The 22,048-nt window shown below is 40.9% G+C and overlaps 1 protein-coding gene across 7 annotated transcripts in view; it reads right to left on the bottom strand.

The window, feature by feature from the left end:
• Window positions 1-22,048, bottom strand: part of LOC103063086 (cullin-9-like) — a 34,255-nt gene that overhangs the window by 7,563 nt on the left and 4,644 nt on the right. For 6 of the 7 annotated variants that reach the window (XM_015891507.3, XM_025162984.2, XM_025162985.2 and 3 more), the window contains 21 exons: window positions 21,590-21,744; window positions 20,475-20,984; window positions 19,758-19,893; window positions 17,407-17,591; window positions 16,214-16,589; window positions 13,488-13,686; window positions 11,524-11,731; window positions 10,727-10,920; window positions 10,158-10,366; window positions 9,602-9,827; window positions 8,152-8,257; window positions 7,135-7,362; window positions 6,648-6,738; window positions 6,372-6,543; window positions 5,874-5,979; window positions 2,251-2,346; window positions 1,940-2,115; window positions 1,483-1,616; window positions 1,187-1,372; window positions 767-882; window positions 51-233 (listed from right to left, as the gene is read on the bottom strand). In XM_015891507.3, coding sequence (XP_015746993.2) covers window positions 51-233; window positions 767-882; window positions 1,187-1,372; window positions 1,483-1,616; window positions 1,940-2,115; window positions 2,251-2,346; window positions 5,874-5,979; window positions 6,372-6,543; window positions 6,648-6,738; window positions 7,135-7,362; window positions 8,152-8,257; window positions 9,602-9,827; window positions 10,158-10,366; window positions 10,727-10,920; window positions 11,524-11,731; window positions 13,488-13,686; window positions 16,214-16,589; window positions 17,407-17,591; window positions 19,758-19,893; window positions 20,475-20,984; window positions 21,590-21,744 — 3,992 coding nt within the window. The remainder of the gene's footprint in view (window positions 1-50; window positions 234-766; window positions 883-1,186; window positions 1,373-1,482; window positions 1,617-1,939; window positions 2,116-2,250; window positions 2,347-5,873; window positions 5,980-6,371; window positions 6,544-6,647; window positions 6,739-7,134; window positions 7,363-8,151; window positions 8,258-9,601; window positions 9,828-10,157; window positions 10,367-10,726; window positions 10,921-11,523; window positions 11,732-13,487; window positions 13,687-16,213; window positions 16,590-17,406; window positions 17,592-19,757; window positions 19,894-20,474; window positions 20,985-21,589; window positions 21,745-22,048) is intronic. The other variant, XM_088148132.1, reaches the window with a different exon arrangement.

Raw genomic sequence — 22,048 nt, 5'->3', positions numbered from 1 at the left:
CTCCATTCTAGGGAGGCATTTTAGTCCCCAACCATCCATCCCTTACTCACGTGGACAGCTGTCAAGAAGGGGAGCTGCAACAAGCCTTCAGAGAAGCCATGGCACAAGGCCAACCAGAAGGACGTTTTCTGCCCAAACAGCTCCTCCATGGCAGTACGGAGGCGCCGGTAGATGCTACAGTATTGCTCCACAAAGTCAGGGGTCTGCCAGGAGGACTTCAAGAACTGTTTCACCTGGAACAGAAGCATATGCAGTATTTTAAAAACATAACCTTTCGATCTGGTTCATGGGGCCATACTCAAGGTAGCCTTTTGCAACGCCAAGTCTTTTTTCACGCAAGACAGATTTTTCACAGCTGACTGCTATTTTGGAATGTTTTACCTACATATCAAATTTTCTGTCTATCTGTAATCACCCCAGAGACCCAAGGAACGCATTGTGTCTTCATTTCACAATAAAAATAAAACCACCTAACTTAGTGGACAACAAAACCTAAAGCAGAGACACTCTTTTCCTCTGAGAGTTTGGTGTCAAACCAGCCTTTCTTTGAAGTCTCTGGAGTCCTGATGTAGAGTCCTCAGAACTCCTTAACTTTCAATACTATAGCACACATACGTGCACCATAGATAAACATGATAATAAATAATGTAAGCACAAAGCCCAAACAGTTTGCATCAGCAGATGCAAAAGCCCTGTACCACATCACCCTACTTGAAACATAGAGTCACACTCCTATTGCTGGACACCATCTTTCAGCCACCCTTACCTGCTGCTGCACAACATCTTTCCAGCACTGTGTGATGCCTATCAAACTGGTGGATTTCTTCACTGTGGCCTTTACAGCTCCTGATCTCAATTCCTTGTTCTTGGCATTCTTCCGATCTGAAAAGGGAAATTTACACAGCATTTAGGAAGGCTTCTGGGACAGAGAGGCAAGAGTCCCAAGTACCTTTCTCCAATTTTCTGAGTCCTTTAAAGTTTCCCTCTAATCAAGAATGGCTTGCTACCCCACTCCCCAACAGTCCTTCTCTAAAGAGATCCCTCAACAAAATGCTGCCTATTCTTGTTTTGCCAATATGACCATAAATATATTCAAGGAATCCAACTTTATTATCATCCCTTTCTCAGCTCCATGAGGATGATCTGCTCATTTTACACTTTATTTGTCCCATGGAAGAACACTCACTGCATTTAATAGGAGACTTCAGTTCTTCGGGCTCAAGGCCACTGGGGTCCACATGCACCAGCAGATGGCTCAGACGCCGAACACGGGAATTGAAGATGATGCTCTGGCTTGTGGCATTCTGGGCTGCCTTCAGATTTTCCAAGTATTGGCTTAGGAGCCAACACATAGGGCTGATACCACTGGGGTCTGGAAAGCCAGAAAAACAAAAAACCAGTCAACAGGGTTGCTGAGAAAGAGGAAGGATGGATAAGGCTGCAACGGCTGCCAAGACTTGTGCTAGCAGGGAGAGCCCATACCTGGAGAAGTGATTCTCTGCACCAAGGGGGTGATCAGGGCCTCCCAACAGGTCTTGCCCAGAGCTTGGGCAGCTTTGTCATCAGGAAGGAAGCGACTGGCAAATAGTTGCTCATGGCACAAGGCACTGTTCAACCTGCAATGGGAAAGGGGTCCAGACTGAGCTTTTTATTTTGGGAAAACCCCCAAGAATAGGTACACATAGATTCAGTACTCTAAGGCAAGTAAAAGGGATATAATGAGGGAGGACAGGAGTTTGGATAATGTGAGGGATATTAATAAACAGGATAAGGAGATAAAAAGGTATCTTGGGAATAGTGACTCTCTCCCATTACAGCAGGGATAACCCCTGCCCGTCGTAGTTTGTGTTCTAGGAAAGCACTCTGAGACAGACTGCTGATCCCCAGGCCATCTCCCCACCTCCAAAGGACAAAAGAGTTCCATTAGGAAAGGCCTGACCTGTTGAAAAGTTGCAGCAATTGCATCTGATTTGCTGAAATTTCTTGACACCAAGTGCGTGCTTTGGTAGCATAGAAGAGGTGTGTGCGCCGGCACAGCTGCTCCCTGAAGATGGGCCAGAAGGTGGGCTTGGGGCCCAGCACTTCGATGCCACGCACACGTGTGTCAATGCCACCCTGTGGACAACACATGGCACTGCTCTAGCTCAGACTTCTCCAACCTGGCATACTCCATGTGCCTCATGCCTGCTTCCTTCCCAACTACACCAGTTGCTCTCACTGTTGGAATAGAGGGAAAGCGCACCCACCTACCTGCTGGCAACGCTTAATCTTGATCTGTATGATGGGCCAGAAGCGGGTCATGTTCTCCAGGAGGATCACTCTGGTAGATAAAGATGGGACATTTACCTTTGCGGAGAAAAGAGGAAGGACATCAATTGTGTTATGAAACGTTGATGATGATATGGTGAAAATTCCTATTCTTCAGATAGAAAAAAAAAAAAGAACAAGAATCCAACTCCTGACTGGAATGGAGTGAAGCAAAATGTCCATTCACAAAAGCCTTTAACAAACAGGCCTTTCAGAGTGAAAAAAAAAGTCAGCTTCTGTGAAAGAAATTGGAGAGACTGCAAAAGTCTGAGGTTTATAAACTCAAGTCTCTAAACAGCTCTATAAACACAACATTTTGAGCATGTCCCAGTGCATCTGAATATCCCCAACAGGGTAGTTAAATAAAAGTTCAAGGTCATAGAAATGCAAGCTGATCAATCATCAATGAACAGAATGCTTTCTGTATAGAATGTAAAAGCATTTGTATAACTTATATCTGAATGAATTACATCTGAAGTTAAATGAACAGTGAGGTGGACAAGTTTGCTGATGACATCAAATTATTTATCTGAAGAAACAGTGAAAAACTCCAAACTCTGGCCTTTTCAAACTTAGGGCACAGGCTTTAAAATAGCAAATGTGATTCCCTGTGTCAGACTTCACACTGGGACACAGCAGTGAATCCCAGCTCCCCAAGCATCGAAGCCCTTAGTCAGCAATTGGTTTATCTTGGCAGAAGACTCCGTCGGGACTTGACTAGATTAAAATCTATTCTACAGACTGGAATTACACACAACTTGTGATTTGCCCTCTGTGGTACAAGGAAATCAGAGCTTATCTATATGTTTGTGCTCCAGACTTTAAACTGTAGACGCTTTCCTTGCCCTCACAAGTTAACAGATATTTGGTTGTAGTGAGGCTGGCCTTGGGAGATAGCAGAATTGTTTGACATCCTGGTTCCCTCTAGCCTGGCTGATTCTTGCTTTCTCCCATCACCAGCCCTTACATGGTGTGAACAACTGTAGAATGATGGCTAAACATTCTAGCATTATATAGCTGATGATATCTGAGTTAGTGGTTAATATCCAAGAATGGCATCTTGAGATAGGGTGAGTAATTTAATGGCAACATCAATTCAGTGCACATAAATGCTAATCCTGTGCTGGAAATAATCAAAACTATAACTGCCAATATATACTATCTTTCTATAAGTGCATAATCTACCTACCCTTAAAAATTGCTCTGATCTTATCCCCCTGAACGTTGTAATGCACAAAGGTTAACTAAAATGATAAATGAACTAGGAAGGGGACAACTTACTAAAAATAGTAGGTGGAGGACAAAAATGGAGACAACACTACATATACTCAAACTCAAGATCATCATTCTAAATGATTCAGGACAGACAAAAGGGAGGATTCACACAAGAAATTGCTAGTGCCAGATGATTTTGAAAGGGGATTAGACAAATGTACAGAGGATAAAGCTATCAACAGCTGCCAGTAACAAAGACAATGGCAATATGCTTTTTACCAGTTGCTGGGCAGCATGAACTGAAAGATGCTGGACTTTCACATCCTGCTTGTTGGCTTTCCACTAGCAGCCAGTTGCCCATTTGGGACAAGGTAGGCCTTTGTCTGATCCAGCAGGACTCTGTTCCCACTTCCTGTTAACCTCTCAGGCTATATTTAAAACAGCTAAATTGATTCATTTACGCCACTAAGCCTCACCCCCAAAGGCAAGGTTCTTTCTTCTATGAAGAACAGTGAATCACTCACGGTAAATCACTAACTTTTAATTGTATATTTATTTATTGTTTTTAATATGTTGTGAGCTGCCCAGAGTCCCCCATTGGGGGGAGGTGGGCGGGGACAAGTTTAATAAACAAACAAACAAAAACTTGCAAGAGAGAAAAAAAAGCTGCCCTACTGAAAAGCAGCTGGAGGGTACAGAAGTCCACCTGGAGAAATGGAAGGAGGGTTTCTCACAACTTTCCCTGCTCTCCACATACATAGGTGGATCATCACTTTATACTTGTATATTCAGGGGAAAATATATTCTTGTTTCAGCACTTACATATACATGTTCTCTTTGTATCTCCTTCCCCTTTATGGCTGGGAAACTTATACTTCAAGTGAGCTGTTAGCTTTAATCATGGTTTGTTGACTAAGCCTTAATAACTGAATTTACACATTGCATAAAGAATAAGTCATAGTTGGCATACTGGACTTACACAACAAACCAAGCCAAAACTAAATGAATCATACTGGAGCATAACATCAAAACGAAGTCAGCATGGGTTTTATAAGTGGCTATGCAACCCTGGCAGCCATTTTGTGGTTCTCAGCACTTTTTAAAAATGCCAGCTGTGTTCATGAGACAAAGACACTAGAAATCTTTCATCTACCCAGGCAATGGTTCTCCATCATCTGCTATTTGTTCCTATTAAATGGTTGGTAGGTTGGATCAGGGTTGGGAAGATGCAGATTCAGATCCCCACATTATCTTTAATGTGTGACTTCTGGCAAGTCACTTCTATCAGTTTAAACTACTACAGAGTTACGCCTTCCATCTCAGATATAAAAATGTATTTATTTATTTAGATTAGATGCTGCCTGACTCTGGCTGCTCACAATTTCAAACGAACAACAATATACAAAATATAATATTTTTTAAACTCTTGTACACCACTCAGAGTCACTTTGTATGAGATGGGTGGCTACATAAATATGATAGATAGATAGATAGATAGATAGATAGATAGATAGATAGATAGATAGATAGATAGATAGATAGATAATATAAAATATTCCAAAAACCAACAGCCATTCAGACAATACACTCTAAATCCAAAAGCACATCTGGCAAAGGGGCCACATCAGCCCTACCCAAGGCCTGGGAGAACAAAGCCTTCTGGAACACCATCAGAATGGGAGTGAATCTCTGAGAGGATCTCCTTCCAGAGAGCAGGTGCCATGACAGAGATGGCTTGTGCCCTGGGTCCCAATAAATGATATTGCTTAATCGAAGGGACCCATAGCACCCAACTCTGCCAGCTCTTACCAGACAGGCAAAAGGCATGGGAGACAGGTGATCCCTCAGATACTCTGGATATAGTATGATACAATGGCGATACAGACTATACAGGATATTGATGTAATGAATGAGTGACTGTTGGCCTCACGAGGTAAACCAGATAGGAATCACAACCAGATGAACTAATTCTACTTTATTGTAAAGCTACACTGACAGAATCCTCCAAGTCTGAAAGTACAATGCTCCCCCCGTCTCCTTTACAGACCGAGAAACTAGGGAGAGTCTCTTCTGAGCCTCTTGCCATGTCCACTATCCAGCGGTGGGCTATGCTGTCTCTTATCTGACCGTTCCCTAGGTAGTGTCTCTTTGCCCAGTCTCCCAAGTTCTTTCCCACATATCATTATAGTGACTGAACCTGGACCGCTCTGCAAGCTTCATGCAAAAACTATAGTCCTTCTTCTGAAAAGTATTCCTTAGAGTGGGAATCCTTGCAAGGCAGGCTGAAGAGGTCTGTGCTCTTCCCTCTGGCCATGGAAGCCTAGGTTATTGGGGAAGTCCACAGGACTGACCATATTGAGCTTGGTGCTGATGCTGGAAGTGCTCTCTCCTGCCATGACTATAATCCGGGCTGGCATGTAGCTGGAATCCTCGCTGGCCACCAGTAGTGACATCTGTCTGTACAAGCCAAGAATAGCAGTTTCAGGGTAAGTACCAAGCCCTTGCTGAAAAGCCATTTTGTCTCATAATGTAAAGACATACCTGTCTTATTCCATATGAGCCACCCCATTTGCCCAGGCCTGACTGAATAAGAAAGCCAGAATTCCACTTGGCATCTGACCCATAATGATGTTTCTGTTGATCCCCAAAGGACCTATTAGATACTTCCAGTAAGGAAACAAGAACTTATTTTTGTGTACTCTTTCCTCTTAGGGGACATAGGCAATATGACAGAAATGCTATTCTCTTATTATGCCCATAAGGTACAGGGGCAGAAAAAAACCTTTGCCCATCGAAGCCCAAAGGTTCCTTGCCCCAGAGCCCTCTTGCTGGTTCATGCATACACTCACTGGATTATGACACCATGATGGATGTAAACATTGATGTAGTGGGAGCCAGTGCTGCCATTTGACTCCCAGTAGGTTTTGGCATTTCCATCCACTAACTTGTTGGCCTGTTGAGAGTTGGAGGAGACTTCTACTCTCTCCCAACACTTGTCTTCCTTCACTTCAGTGCTGCAGCCTGTGCACAAAAGAAAAGACTGAAGAAATCTAGGCTGGGCATAAGCTGAACAACCTCTGAAGTAATGAGTTATCTGAAACTCCCAACACTAACAATATGCTCACCATGACAAAGATAATGCAGAAATACATCAAAAAACGGGACATTGATAGGCTGATGGCTATGCCTGTGTTCTTCTATCTGACCTAGAACCATCTGTAAAGTGTGTTGGAGAAGAGACAAAAGAAAAAAAAGCCAAGGTATAAAGTTAAGTTGGCCAAACAATACAGCAGAATTATGTTGGAAAAAAGAAACCCGAATTAAGACTGAGAGGCAGGGCTTTCCTGAATTGTTGGACTTTCAGAAATATTGGACTTCATATCCCATCATTCCCAGCCAACACTGCCAATGGTCACAGTGCCTGAGTATAGGAGTTGTAATCTGACCTATGTGAAGACTATCCAGTTGGGTAAGGCTATCCGGAGGCACTGTGAGATTGCTTTAGATTTCCTTTGGATAAAAGTAAATCTGAGCACCATGCTACTATGAAGTTCTGATCCTCAGCCTGCTCCCTTAAGTTAGACAGCACCCTTCAAAGAAGAGAAGATTCACCTGGATGCAGCCAGCCAGGATGCTGGCTGTCATCTTCTGATAGAGGCTAGCTGGCTTCTCACAGTTATTCATGAGGTCCCTCAGTTCTGTCACTTGAGGGAGGCTGGAACCGTGTTTCTCCAAGACTTTGGCCAAGGGTTCCTTAATGCCAGAACAGCACATTGCAACAGCACAGTCTTTGTTGAGGATGGCCAGACGGTGCAAGAATTTAATGAACTCTTGAACAATCTGCAGACACAAAGTGGTAGTATGTGCAGTTAGTCCCTAGACGTTTTCTCTGTGGCATTAGTGCCTCTTCCCCAACTCATTCCACTATTTCCCACTGCCAGCCTTGCTTCTTGGGGAATGGACTAGTTCTATATGTGCTGTGCTCTGTATGTTGGGCCCACTGTCACTCGGAAAAGAAATGCAAAGGTAGAGAATCTGTGGCCTGGCACAAGTTGCTGGTTTCCAACATCCAGCAGGCATGATGGGAGCTTAAGTTCAAGATCTTACAAGCTCCAGTCTTCCATTCTAAACAGCAATTCATTAAAAGGAGATCTGAAGAGATCAAGGTGTCAGAATTTTGGACAATATTTTTTTTCTGCATTTTATAAAAATAGTTTTTGTATTTTTTTGCAGTTCTTATCTGACTTTTACATTTCATCTATTTTTTTTTAAATCTCTCTCCGTTTTCTTTAACAATTGCCAGAGCTGGCAACTATACTTCTTAACAAAAATCCATTTAAAAAATTAAAGCAAAAAACAAACTGTGCAGGAGCAAAACAGAAACAGAAAAGCAACTTCAGCAATAAATACAATAAAAGCAAACAAACTAGTTTTCAGCATATTAAGAAAATCACTGTTTGCAAAAGAGTTGGACAAAGACAAAGAAAACGCAAGGTGGGCCTCTTCTTTGGTAAAAAAAAAAATCTGCATACAGATGCTTGGAACGACAAGCATATAATGGTCCAACTATGAGACAGGACCATGTGGGTGGATTCTTGTTAGCTCCCTCTTAGAGTTCCCTTGTCCTACCTCTCGATCATTTATGTGGCTGTTTATGGAAGACAAACAAGGTTCAATGCATTTATGCCAGGGTACTACATCCTTCCATGAACTATCCAAACACTTGTTCAAAAGCCTAGATCAAAAAAGAGAAGTAGTTTAAGAAAAAGCAAAAGCACTTTGAAAATACATATTAAAACAAAAGTGACTGATTCTTGTACTAATCATCTTGTGATCTAACTGAAAAGTACAAGCAGTCTTGCAGCCCCCCAAAAGCATTTTTCTGTCTCCTGAAGTTTTAATTTTCTTCATATTCATTTTGCATGTGGACATTTTTGCACCACTCTTCAGAACTGCAGAAGAAAGTGGAAAAAGCAAAATTCAGCCAAACTTTACACTGGTTGGCTGGGCTTGGGGTTTTTTGTTGGGGTGGTGGTTTCCAGATTGTCCCAAAAGATTCTTCCTTTATTCATATTCTAAAATGGTTTACATTTTATAAAAGTCACCCTCACCATATTTGCATGATGGAAGAAGCATTAACTCTTGTGATCAATATAGGAAAGAGTTTGGTTATTCCTTCTGTACATTTAAATTGCAGTCTAAATCAGAGAACTGTCAGTTCATTTGGAAAAGCCCCATGAGACAATGTAATTAATTTATCAAGTAACATAACTCTGAATGGGATCACCAAGAACATCAACCATGCAACATCTCAAGCGGAATATCAGCTTAGAGTGGTTTGCAATACAATATGAATGAATTACAACTAATATTAAGGATTGAAGATGCTCATTTTCTAATAAAAAACATTGGGAGTTGGTAAAGATTGCATTAAGCATATACAATTTGTGATAAACATCTACTCCAGACCACAGGTTTAACCAATTATGTAAAAATCCACCACCGTCTTTTTTCCATTGGAGCAACAAATCAACAACCCTATGACATGTTAGAGATACAGAACAGTTTTGTTAGTACCTGCAAATATAGAATAATTATTGAACAGTTAAAAGTCCCTTAGTCCTTGACTTAGTTCATATATAAAACACTAGTCTGGGTCTCTAAAGATTGTCAACTGGCCTTTCTCAGTACTAGCATCTTATCTCCTAAGAATCCCAATAGTCCAGCCTTTAATTTCAACCAGCATAGCCAGTGGACAAAGGTGTGGGGTCGTAGTCCAACATCTGCAAGGCAACATGTTACCTCCCTTTCTGAAGAAAACTGTCAGAGTGAGAATACTAGACTAGATGGAATTTAAGATATCCTGTACTGAAAGGAGAGCTACCTGTGTTGCTGTTGTTGGACTACAATTGTTGTTAGATTAGAACTTCCTTAACCTTTGACCTCTGGCTATACTGGTTGACCTAATGAGATCCAATAGCTGGAGGACCATTTATTGCTCACTTCATCTCTAGGAATTCCAAATATGAATTTCCACATTTAAAACATATACTCTACTACTGAGTAACAGGAGCCTTACCTTAACATTCCCAGTTGTGTTTCTTTTTCAGATTCCTGCTGTGTCAAATCTTTAAGAACAAGCACATTTACCAGAAACTCATGACTAGTTTCCTCAAAGAAGGCACCTTTGTCACAGAGGCAGCGTTGCAGCACCAGTGCCATCTCCTTCCAAACACTGTTTGTGTGTAGACTACTCAGTAGCTTTGTGATGTTAATGTCCTGAAGATTAAAGAAGGCTGTAGAATCTGGTTGGGGAGGGAAAACATTGGGGAGGGCATAACTGAAATGCTTCCTGGCCCAGAAACTTTATTTTAGAGAAATATTTGGGGGGAAATCTCATTCACTTCTCTGACCAAAATAACTAGGAGTACCCCCCACATAATTATGATGTTTATTATCCCTTCCGAAGAGATGTACTAAATCTGTGAAAAGGGAAATGACAACCTGTCAATCTTAGTGATCTTTAGAATACAAGGAAGGGTATACACCAATATCACAACACCAATAGTATTCCAATATCACAACACCAATAGTTACTGGGAAGGGTATACACTACAGACTGTGGTGTTTCATACCTGCATTCTGTTTGCTCAGTGGTGGCTTATGTTCAGACAGATGGGTGAGCATGTTTTGAGCCAGGTTTTTGTCTGAGCTTTGGCCTGAGTGGCAGAAGTTCCGAAGGGCACAACAAAGATCAGAGTTTCCTAGTTGCTGTGCCAGGGACTTATCGTAGTCAATCAACTTGCTGAGCACCAGAAGCCCATCCTGAACTGCTGCTGAGGCTCTGGGAAAGAAGGGTAAGGATTAACGCTTGATCCTAAATCAACCCCTGCTGAAGCATAAGCAGATGAACAGAAAGCAGAAGGGAGCATAGTAAACAGTGAGATGGGCAGTGACAATTTGAAATATAAATAAATAAAATAAATATGAAAACAGAACAAGCATTTGCCAGCCCATGAAGACTAATTGTTTAGACAGCAGCCAATATAGAGCTTGCTAGATTGACTTTGTGGCAAAGGAGGAATTGAATCCTTGCCCCAGAAGCTCAGCAAAAACAAAGTTACATCTCTTCCATAGTCCTGAGTGCCCTTTAGCTGCCATACAGTCATATCTCTGTTTCACCAAGATTCTCACTTGAGCTTACCCAGGTGTGCCCAACACCTTCTCAACTGCAGCAGGGATGACACACAGTAAGTTGCCAATATCCTTGCTAGAAGCAGAACCAGTGCTGACCAAGATCTCTTGCATTGTCTGGAACCCTGAGTTGCCCAGAGGTTGGAACTTCCCACAAGCACTTGGTAGCTTATAGCTCTCAGCATCCAACAGCATCTTCAGTACCTGGGAGTCAAATACAGCAGCTCAACAGCAAGAAAGAAAAGGGGACATGATATAGATTGGAATCAAAATCTCCATTCTCTTCACTCAGAAAAAGCAGAGCAGACGCAGTTACTATTTCACCCTGTATATATGCTTGGGAGTTATTAGTTTCCAGAAAGGGCACTATCAAATCTGAAAGAACCAAGGAAAAAAGCTATCTGGGATTTCCTCATGGCGAGAAAAGACACTGTAGCAACGATTGCTGATCACATGCTGCAGTTTGGATACCTTTGCAGCCTTGATCTGGACCCTGAGACCAGATTTAGCAATTCCACAAAGGACAGTGTTTTTCAGAGGATGGCCCTGTCTGAAAGTCCCTCCCTGGAGATTTGGTTCAAATCTCCCATGTGCGTGTTTTTAGGGAGACAAAACAATAAGATTTGTTTATCCTTTTTAGTATATTATGTTTTGTGCTTCTTGTTTTGATTGCTGCTCAATTTTTAATTGGTTATTTAATTGCATTGTTTCAAACTGATTGTAATTCTGAAAAGAATGTTTTACAGAAAGAAAGAAGCAAGCATCTCCCAACAGCCTGATTCTAAGGAATCTATACATCCTACTTACTGCTAGGCCAGCCTGCTGCACCAGCGCAGATGCGGGGTTCTCCTTCATGCAGTGCAGCACACAATGCAGCCCACCTTTGGTTGCAATGAGCATCTGCCAGTCATATTTTGCCATGAGCATATACAGCACCTGTAGCCCCAATACTGTAAGCAGGGCTTCCTTTACACGGTGGCTCAGCAGGTCCACCAACATCTTCACAATTTTCTCCCTGCAGGTAGCAAAAGAGGCAAGCCCTCACATGAGTTTCTCTTGAAGATGATTAGCTGACAAACCACATAAGACAAGAGATGAGAAGGCCCAGCAAATAAACTGGAAAAATTTAGGGGGAAAAACATGTTTATCCATCACTTGCTAACACCTTTCCATGTGCTTTCAGAGAAAAATATTAAACGACTGGATTGTAAAATATTTACTTTTTGAAAGATAATTTCTAAAAAATGACTTAGGGATTTGTCGAAGGCTTTCACGGCTGGCATACGATGGCTGGTGTGGGTCTTCCGGGCTGTGTGGCCGTGTTCTGGAAGTTTTGTTTCCTAACGTTTCGCCAGCACCTGTGACCGGCATCTTCAGAGTGCAGGAGCAGAGACAGGAGCAGTTCTCTCTGTGCCCAGGGTGATGTGACCCTTTTGTGGCTATTTATAGAGATCTGAGGGGGGGAAGGGGGGGATTGGGGGGTGGGGGGGTTGGGTTACTGAATGGCTGCTTGTTTTGGTGTCAGAATCTGTGTGTATCTTCCTGGGGACTAGGCAGGGTTTTTTCTTCTATTGAATTGTTAATGAGGGGCTGCTGGGGGTGATTAGCAAGTTCATTGTGAACAGTTCACACAGCCACAAAAGGGTCACATCACCCTGGGCACAGAGAGAACTGCTCCTGTCTGTGCTCCTGCACTCTGAAGATGCCGGTCACAGGTGCTGGCGAAACGTTAGGAAACAAAACTTCCAGAACACGGCCACACAGCCCGGAAGACCCACACCAGCCACCGACTTAGGGATTGCTGATATTCATAGTGGTGCAGAACAGGGCAGCCTCTGTTACAATGACCAGAATATGGGACAATCTGCCCATTTGGATTAAGTGGGCTTCCACAGACTAGGAAGTTTTCAACATCAATTAAAGACTTACTTATTCCACCAGGCATTTCCCTGATATCCCACTACTTAATCACCAGCTACCCTACCAAAGTTTATAAACAATTTTGAATTTTTAGAAATCATTACCTATTAAATTATATAAGGTTGCATGGTAAGAACTGTGATTTGATAAAATGAAAAATTGTATATAGTTTTGTTTTTTTTAAGTGCATTGGATAAAAAGTTATGAATGTACAATAGTTAATCTATATAAACTAATTAGCATATTTTCATAACAAATCTGAATTATGATTTAATTCTTACTTAATGATATTTTGTTGCAAAATCATCCATCCAGCTAAATTTGTAAATTTAGGATTCAATCATATTTTAAATTTAATATTCCACCTATGATCTTATGAACAAACTAAAGTATTCAAAATACCAAAGATGAGTTCTGTTTTGTAAAAGATGTTTTAAAAATTATTTCAACTTTTCCAAAAATTCAGTTGTTTTTTAAGGAAAAAAAGGTTTCAAAAGTTTCAGAATTGTACATCTCTGCCTATGGAACAACTTTCTGAGTCTGAACAAAAATGTGCCAAGCTGTGTCTAAGGATCAGTGGAAGAAAAATGCTCTAAATGAAAACATGCTGATATCTATGTTTACGTACAACATCACCATCACAGATCTTATGTTTTATTTATTTCGAATTCAATTCATTCTGATCTTTCAACAAGACAAAGGAATGTGTATCTTCTTTTTGACATCATTTTGGCTTTGGTATGTTATTTTAATAAGAACTTACTTAAGGGCTGCATATAATAGCTCTCTATATTTCTTCCTATGTTCAATACATGCCATAAAGATAACAGGATCTAATGAAAAACGCTGACCTAATGGCAAATTCACACTCTGCTGTGGCAATCTGTTTCCCTTGCCCAGGTTCCTCTTCCTCCTCCAAAATCTCAGTGATGAATTTAAGACCAGCCATCTGCAGCTCAAGGTCACAGCTGGACTTCTGGATCATCTCCATGGCATCTTCCAGCTGCTCCAAGGTGCTTTTCTTTCTGGCCACCTTCATACTGCAGAAAGCTGATCAACAGATTTATCAGCACAACAGCTCTGCAATCAGTTTCATCAATGTATACTCCTCATAGTTACTTGCTCTCCATCCAGTCAACCATAGTACAAATCCCCTTATTTTAGCCTTTTCTTAGCAATTCTTTCTCTCTTCATTGGATATAACTGTGATGGAATGTATCTACGAAGAGGAGAGTGATGTGAGAGATCAGGGCTATCAGGAAGGAGAGTGTGTATTCCAGGAAGGGTAAGGAAACAAAAGGCAACACAGTCCGCAGGAGGAGCGTGGGAAGTGAAAGAGGTTCAGGATAGCCACTCCCTAGAATCTCCCGGGGTAGACCCACTTGTTGCAGTAGTATAGATTTAGTCTGGCAAGATTCTGTCTATATGGTGTAAGCAGATAAAGGAACTTTACTCAACTGGACATTTCACCATTGTTCTTGGGCTGGGCGTGGCAATAACAAATCTACACCAACAATTATCAGTGAGGATTAAGACAATAGGTCTGAATGCCAAACAATCTTTCCAATCTCAAAAATTAATTTAAAAATTAGATGGTGATCTCTTGAGAAGGGGGCATACCACCATCTCTTTCAAAGTTGGCAGGATCACTTCCTCTCTCAGAGGTGGATACCACCAAATGGACCCATCCCTTGGTTACCTCCTGGGTCACTTTAACAACCCAGGAGGGGCAGGATTTAACAGATGGGTGGCTGCACTAACAGACTGGAGGACTTTGTGCACTTCCTTGGGCATCACAGAATCAAACTCAGCCCAGATAACCTCACAAGGCTGTGCCCTGGAAAACTCAGCTGGACCTGTCGAGTCAGAGTCCAAATCCAAGTGAATCTGAGCAACTTTATCTGTCAAATAGCATGAATATTCCTCACCATGGCTCTGCAGATGAACCTGCAGCTCTCCCCTCCCCCCACCAACAGGGAGTGGGCAGCTATTGGTGTAATCAATTACAGCAGAGAAATAATGACATTTTGCCACCCTTATCATCATGATGTAGGCCCCAATATTGGTTCTCACTCATGTTCGGTTGGATTCACTCTTTGTCTTTCTTCAAAGATGCTCCAGGCATCACTTCTAGCACTTCATCTTCTGGAAATCCTTGAAGAACCAAGGAATCAGCACACAGAGAGAGGCTGCATAGGAGCTATCCAGTCGAGGGCCTCAGTCACCTGCTTATTCCAGGCTGCAACTAAAGCTTCAGCCAAACTGCCTGACAGATCCTCAAGGAAAACCCAGAGCTCCCTCTAGAACCTAAATGGGCCCATCAGTCACCTGGGGTGGACCAATCTAACAGGTCCTATCTCCCTGCAGGGGTAGGTGATCCCAGCAAGTCAGAGAGCAACCAAAGAGTGATCTGTCCATGGCAATGGCTTGATAGTAATGTCTTCCAACATACTGCAACTGCCTTGAGACAAAAACTGGATCTAACATGCAACCCCTGGTATGCACTGGGCCCTCTATTATTTATAACATTATTATTACTGATCTTCAAACAGATATAAATATATGTGTTATCTTCCTGAAATACTCAAAGCATTAGTTACATCAGAACTGTTTGTGTTTTGTAATCATAGCATTTCTTACTGCGGGACTACAATAACATATCCTCATCCACTTCACCAATCTATTGCTTTGCCTACAATAGAGTACCATCCATGTTTTTTTCCTCTGCCATCTCTGTTCTTTTGTTTTGTGTTGTTTTTGTATTTTTGTATTATTCCTTGTTTTTAAATGTTTTTAACAATTTGTAAAGCACCCAGAGTTGCTGGGAGTCAAGCGGCATATAAATTTAATATGCTGTCATTGTTGTTGTTAATGGAGTCTCTAAAAATGCAATCCCAAACATAGCAGTGGGGGAATGCCAGTATATCTAAGGCCACCTTTCTTGGTTCTACTATATTCCATGCCCCACATGACTCTCTGATGGCCATGGGGTGGAAGGGAGGTCTTGGGAAAGTGTAAAGCAGCATTATGGTAAGTTCTGCTTCATAACTGGCTAAATCAAACATGTCAGACATTTTGTGAAGTGGGAAACCCAGCCCCAGCAGAGAATTTGCTTGACTGCTCATAATATATTCTCAACATTGGAAATGTGCCTTAAATTAATTGTTGCACATTTTCAGTCTGCTCTAAAACTATGCACACACCACAGGAAATAACTGAAGTCTATCTAGGACCTCTCCAACTCCGTACGTCTAATAAAGGTAAACTTGTATTGGGATGTCAATCATTGTTATTTTCTGTCACCTGTAGTCAATGATGTGGAGAAAAAGTGGGGAGCAAAGAATGTTGTACATGAATATAAAACAAAACATGTGTCACTGGCTGCTAATAGCCAGTGTATCAAACCAGGTTCTAATAGCAACTTGGCTATAAAACAGAACCTATATGCTGAATCATTTCATTTTAAAGTTCAAAGCACAGATGCACTATATGATAGACAGAGGTAGGAATTATCAATGCAACAAAGTTTTGTAATTCCTCTCATCAATAAATATGTCTGATGCTGCCTGGTGCTTACCTTTGACTTTCTCATCCAATATGTCTGGGAAGAAAAGCCCTTCTATTTTGAGAAATTTATTAATCAGCTGTCTGTCACTTTCCTTCGCTGCAAATGGAGTTGGAGAACACACTGCATCAGGCAGTATATCTTCCTTTGGTTTTTTGGACTTCATGGCTTCAGAAAGGTCACCATAACTTGCAGAGAGCATGCCTACATTTGGATAGTTCTGCTCTGTACCTTCCTTGCTGAAGAAATATTTGAAATAGACATGGGAATTCTGCAGGTCAGTTTGAGTGGTGCCCTGACAATGCTTGTTCAGGAGCTGCAGTATTTTCTGAGCCAACTCTACTGAAACAGACATCTGGATCAGATCCTCTTCATTTAGTCTTGATAGCTTGAAATGCAGAGAGAATAAAAGTACAGAGTTCCTATTGCAGTTTATAACCAGAATTATCTAGAACCACACCAAAGCCCACAAAATCAGAAGACTGGGAGTTCACTGATCCAGCTTTGAAACTTGACACTTGAGTCTAGAGCACCTTACATCAGATGAGCTGCTGTGCCATCTGTGATCATTCTTCCTCATTAGAAATCATCTGGCCAAAGTTATCTGTGGTTTGATAATTTGGATAACCGTAGGGGTAGGCAACCTAATATCACCAGATGTTTTGAACTTCAATTCCTATCATCCTCGATCAAGTTGTTAACCCCTGGACTAATGCAGTGTTCACAGAACTGCTTTGAAGGTGGTATGAAAACTGTAGCTTTAGAAAATTCAATACTGTATGCAACTAATTTGGAGCTGGTGTTTCAAATCAGCTTCATTGATTTTGGATCTATCTGCATAGTTTGTCCTGGGGCTTATCTTTAATCTTTAAGGTTTAGGGCCCAGCACTTATCTTTCTGGTTACAGAGTGTAATCCAAGGTATTCATCAGGATAAATGCTTTTCAGATATGATGCCTCTGACTTTGTAATATATATATATTTTTTTACAAAGTTAGGGAATAATGCAGCCTAGACAGTACATGAGTTCTCACATCACACTAAGCAACTAGGAATGGTTAAAGAATATAGGAATGGTTGAAGAATATAAAAGGAACTCTTTTAGGATTTAGGACATATCTGTCCTACTAAACAGTAACAGAAACAGAGAAACATTTGCTTATTTCTGCGTGAAATCCCTTTTTGATTATTCTTCCTGTTCTTTACCTTCTGATTCTGCTGGATGAAATGAACAACTTCTTGATGCTTATGGAGTTCTAGTTTGTTAATGAAGAAAAGTAATTCCCACCATTCAGCCTGACTTAGAGTCCCACAGTCCTTATTCAAATGATCCGTAAGGCATGGTACAGAGTACAATCCTTTGAGCGGTTTGCGGTACCTTGCCTGGTTAACTGGAAACAGACACAAAATGACTAAGAGATGCTATATGGTTCCTTGAGAGACATTCATGTTAAATGGTGCCATCAAAGCAGAAATCTCATAATGGGACCTTCTGCGCATGTTAACAGGCAACTTAATCCTACAGCTATTGCAGCTCAAACTCATACATGTCTACTCAAAAGTAAGCCCCATTATATTCAATTTGATTTATTCCTACAGAAGTATAGAATTACTCTGTTAATGTACAATTAGAGGAGTAGCTAAGGAGATAATGAAAAATGAGAAACCAACATAAATAATTATATTCATATTTTAATGATCAATTACATAAATGAATTCAACTGAGCATACCTCATTAATATCCTGAGCATACCTCATCCATATCCTGATTACAAAAAAATTCAAATATTAAATATATCAAACGTATGTATCTGAAAGATTAAAAAGTGAACATATAAAAATGCATACATAGTTAAATAAGTTGATAATGAACTTTGTCTATATTAGTAAGTTCATTGGACTTAATACTTAAGTCCAAACTACTCTCCAAAGTTACTAATATTGTGCCATTAACTTTCTGGTCAGTATTAAATTAACTTTATTGTGTCAGCTCAGACAAAGAATATATATTTCCTCATCTCAGCTGGGAATGGAGGCTGGGAAGAGCATGGGACTAAGATTTCCTCACAACTTCAGATAAAAGTGTGGAATACCCAGGAAAAAAGGGAGAACCAGAAAGAAAGACAAAATATTCTTTTGCTTCAGAAGGCCTGCTGTTTTGGGAAGAAACAGATAAATACTCTAGCCTAAATATCTACTGTTAGAGCTTTAATTTATGACTTAGTGTGTTGGTGCTATGTTAATACACATTATTTTTATGTTTATATATAAAATTGAACATTCTGTTTAAAAGAGTCTGTTTTGCTGTTATTCATTTTTTTTTAGTTTGGTCTGTTTCCTAAGGAAGGGCTAAAATCTTCTCATCATATACCTCCAAGCATCATTTCCAGATGGCTGTGATGGGGAAATTGTTCCATTTTTAAAAATTACTTTTTATTTGCCAGAAAGGCAACACAGAGCATGAAAGCCCTCTCTCTCTCTCACGCCAGACTGAGGTGTGTGAATGCAAAGTGATGTGTCTCCTGGAAGATAGGAAATGGCAGCGGAAACAAGCTGAGGCTCTAAAGCAGAAGGTGGGGCCAGGAAGGGACAATCCAGAGGAAAAGGAGGTTTGAGACCTCGTTTTCTACCTTAGGATAGAATTGAATACTTTAATGTAAATGCATCATACGCATTTTCTTTTGCAAGGTCTGGATAAGCTGAGTCAGCAGTATTGCATTCACACTATAGGATACTTGGACTCAAACACTTAATTGTATCCCTTCAGAGCTGAAAACAGCTTTGAATCTAAGGCTTTAGTAATTCCAGCCCCAATGAAATCATCCCTGATGCTACAGGGCTGCTCCCTATAACACCAGCCCAGGAATCAGAACTATATAAATTCTGTATCAGTTGCAAACTGTATCCAAGTACCATATGCAAACAGGAAAGAAAGAACCTACAGTTTAAACACAATTAGAAAGTTAAGGATATTCCCCACATCCCATCACATCACAAGCAGCATCTCTCTGCATCTGATTCTTATGAGCCTCACCCAGTAACAAGGGTTCTGAATGCCTTGAGATTTGTGAGAAGAGGTTTTGCTGAAGGGCCAAGACCAATTACAGCCAAATTCTTAGTTTCTTCCTCAGTTTCAAATATACTGACTGTGCATTTCCACCTGCTCAGAATTAGGCAAGAGAAGTACAGGGACACAGGAAGCTGATCTAATTCAATATTGTTTACTTGAACTGGTAGCAGATCTTCAGGACTTAAGATACAGAAAACTCTGTAACCTCCCCTTTTTTAATTGGCACATATATACTGAACCTGGCACTTGCTGTATGCAAAACACATGTTCTATCACTAAACCATGACCCCTCCAAAATAATGGAGGACTGACAAAAAAACATTATTTCGGCATTTCATCTGCTTAAACAGCAAGGTAAGGGCTGAGAAAACTAAAATCAGCCTACAGGCTTGGTATAAACAGCAAAACTGAAGCTCAAAACCACAGAGCACCCCAGAGGCCCTGGGAACTTAGTGGAAGTGCATCTAAAAGCTCAGCAGGATCTTACCTGTGTTTTGTTTCAGAAGATCTCTAAGACTTGATACCTTTTCCTGGGCTTTCTGCTCTGCATTTCTTGATGAACCAACAATCTCAATCATGTGCCAATGTACCCAGTATGTACGGCCCAGAGACTCCCAATAAACCTGGAAAATTATAGAGGTATAAGGGGCCATGAATCTGGAAATTACTGCATTGTTTTCAAGATGCTTACAGATCACTTGCCTTATGATCTGGTCTAGAATCATAAACTCCACAACACACAAAAATTCTTCTCCTGTAAACAAGGGCTAATGATTTGGCTTAAAATGCCCTATAGACCAATTATGAACCAAGCCACAAGCCTTCTCTGGATATAGATGTAATTCTTGTGCCAATCTAGGAAGCACAATACAGGTAGTCCCCAGTTTAAGAATGGGTTCTGTTCCCAAGGCCTGTCCTTAAGTCGAATTTGTATGTAAGCCAGAATAGTATTATTGTATAAGTAGTATTGTGTAATTAACTCGAACCACTGTGTACTTAATTCGAATCATTGTGTATTTAACTTGAATTTAGCTACAATAGGCTCCATTCTTAACAATGGGTTGTCCTTAAACTGGCTGTTCTTAACCAGGGGACTACCTATAATTTGAGAAACTCAATAGGGTTCTTAAAAATCAAATCTTATCACTCCTTCACCATCATATCATCACCAGGATGTCCCCATCCCTCCCACACTCAGTAGTACCTGCACAGGTGGTGTGCCATTATTGCTCTGAAGAAACTCGCCCTCATCTCCTGCACCAACTTTCTCATAGTCTTCCAGCATACGTACATGCATGCCACGCACCAACTTCTCTCGCATATATTCCACATAGCTGTTACGACTAGGAAAGGCTGAGCGCAACTTGAAAGCACTATTTTCTTTCTGGGGCAGCTCTGCAGCTGATGGGATGGTGATGCAGGTTGAAATTTGGGGCTGGAAGATTGACTGAAGTTGTTGTTTCTTTTGTCTGAGTGAGTGAAGCTCTTGATTCTGATTCCATCCCATAACCTGGATCAACTCTGAAATGAGGTGGGCCATAGCCATGCTGAAGTCAAATTCATATTGCATTCTTTTCTTTCTCTTGGAATCTGCACTGGAGGGCATGAAATGCTCCTGCTCCTCTCCCCACTCTGTGATGTTGTTGAGTTTGTCCATGAGAGAAGTAGCACATAGATAACGCTTTACTAGAGAAAACAGCAGTTTTCCTGGAATCTGAAACAGGAAGAAGACCATATCCATTGCCAATAATTCCGCTATTCCCTCAAGGAAGCATACCTTATAGCTCACCCCATAAAAATTCTCATATTTCAACATATATCTGACACACTCTTGAGTTCTGGTGACTTCCCTATCACATGCAATCAAGGCTTGTAGTCTTTTCATCCCTCCATTTATTACCTTTGCTCACTACAATTTAGGGCCGACACATAGGAGATAGTGAAATTCTGAACTGTTTTCCTTTTTAGTACTCCAGCTGCAGCTATTTGACATCAACAAGGTGCTGGCAGCAGAAAGAAGTGCCAGCCATTTATTTTCTATCAGAGTATGGCAACTAGTCATTATAGATAATGACAAATGCAGGAGATAAAATTGTGTCATTTCTTTATGCAAAACTGATTTAGTTAGCCACATTAAGCTTTCCAATGGAAAGGCAAGATGCGCACAGCTTCTAAATTTATCCCCAGTTGCTGCAGATTACATTCTCTCAATGTCTTCACAACTAACTCAAAATTCTTTATAATAATATCTTAAATTGAAAATGCCTGATCAATAAAGAGGGTTACACTCCTCTGCCCAAGCCTTTTGTCAGTCAGTACCTGAGGAAGAGGAATCCCTTCAAAGGATATGCAATGCTCTTCAGAGGATGTTGTTTCTGCAAACAGCTCAAGAAGGGTATAGCGACTATCAAAGTCCATGTGTTGTTCAATACCATCCTGCTGGCTCAGGGACAGGAGAACATAGGCTCTGCTTCCTAAAACCAGAAAAACTGATATAGTTCTTTCCTTATACTGTTCCCCACAGTCTTAAGAATCTAATCCCAAAGCAGGGTGGAAGCCACTTTTTTTTTTTTTTTTAACTCACAAGGAGGTATCAGTTAATCTATAAACAAAGCCTCACACCCCAAACGTATTTAAACAGAATGACCTGCAAGTTAGGAACACTGGGGGTATTGGTCAGCACCTCAATCACTGGCATTTCCTTATCAGCACACAGCTCTGGTAATTCTGTTCAAGCAATGGAGACACTCTTATCTGCACCTTCTGCAGATTCAAGAG

Source organism: Python bivittatus, unplaced genomic scaffold, assembly GCF_059951505.1.
Source record: "Python bivittatus isolate LINGU-HERP-01145 unplaced genomic scaffold, Pbiv_v1 ctg000020_np1212, whole genome shotgun sequence".
Classification (NCBI taxonomy): Eukaryota; Metazoa; Chordata; class Lepidosauria; order Squamata; family Pythonidae; genus Python; species Python bivittatus.
The sequence above is the reverse complement of the archived record's forward strand: the minus strand, read 5'-3'. Positions and strand labels throughout refer to the sequence as shown.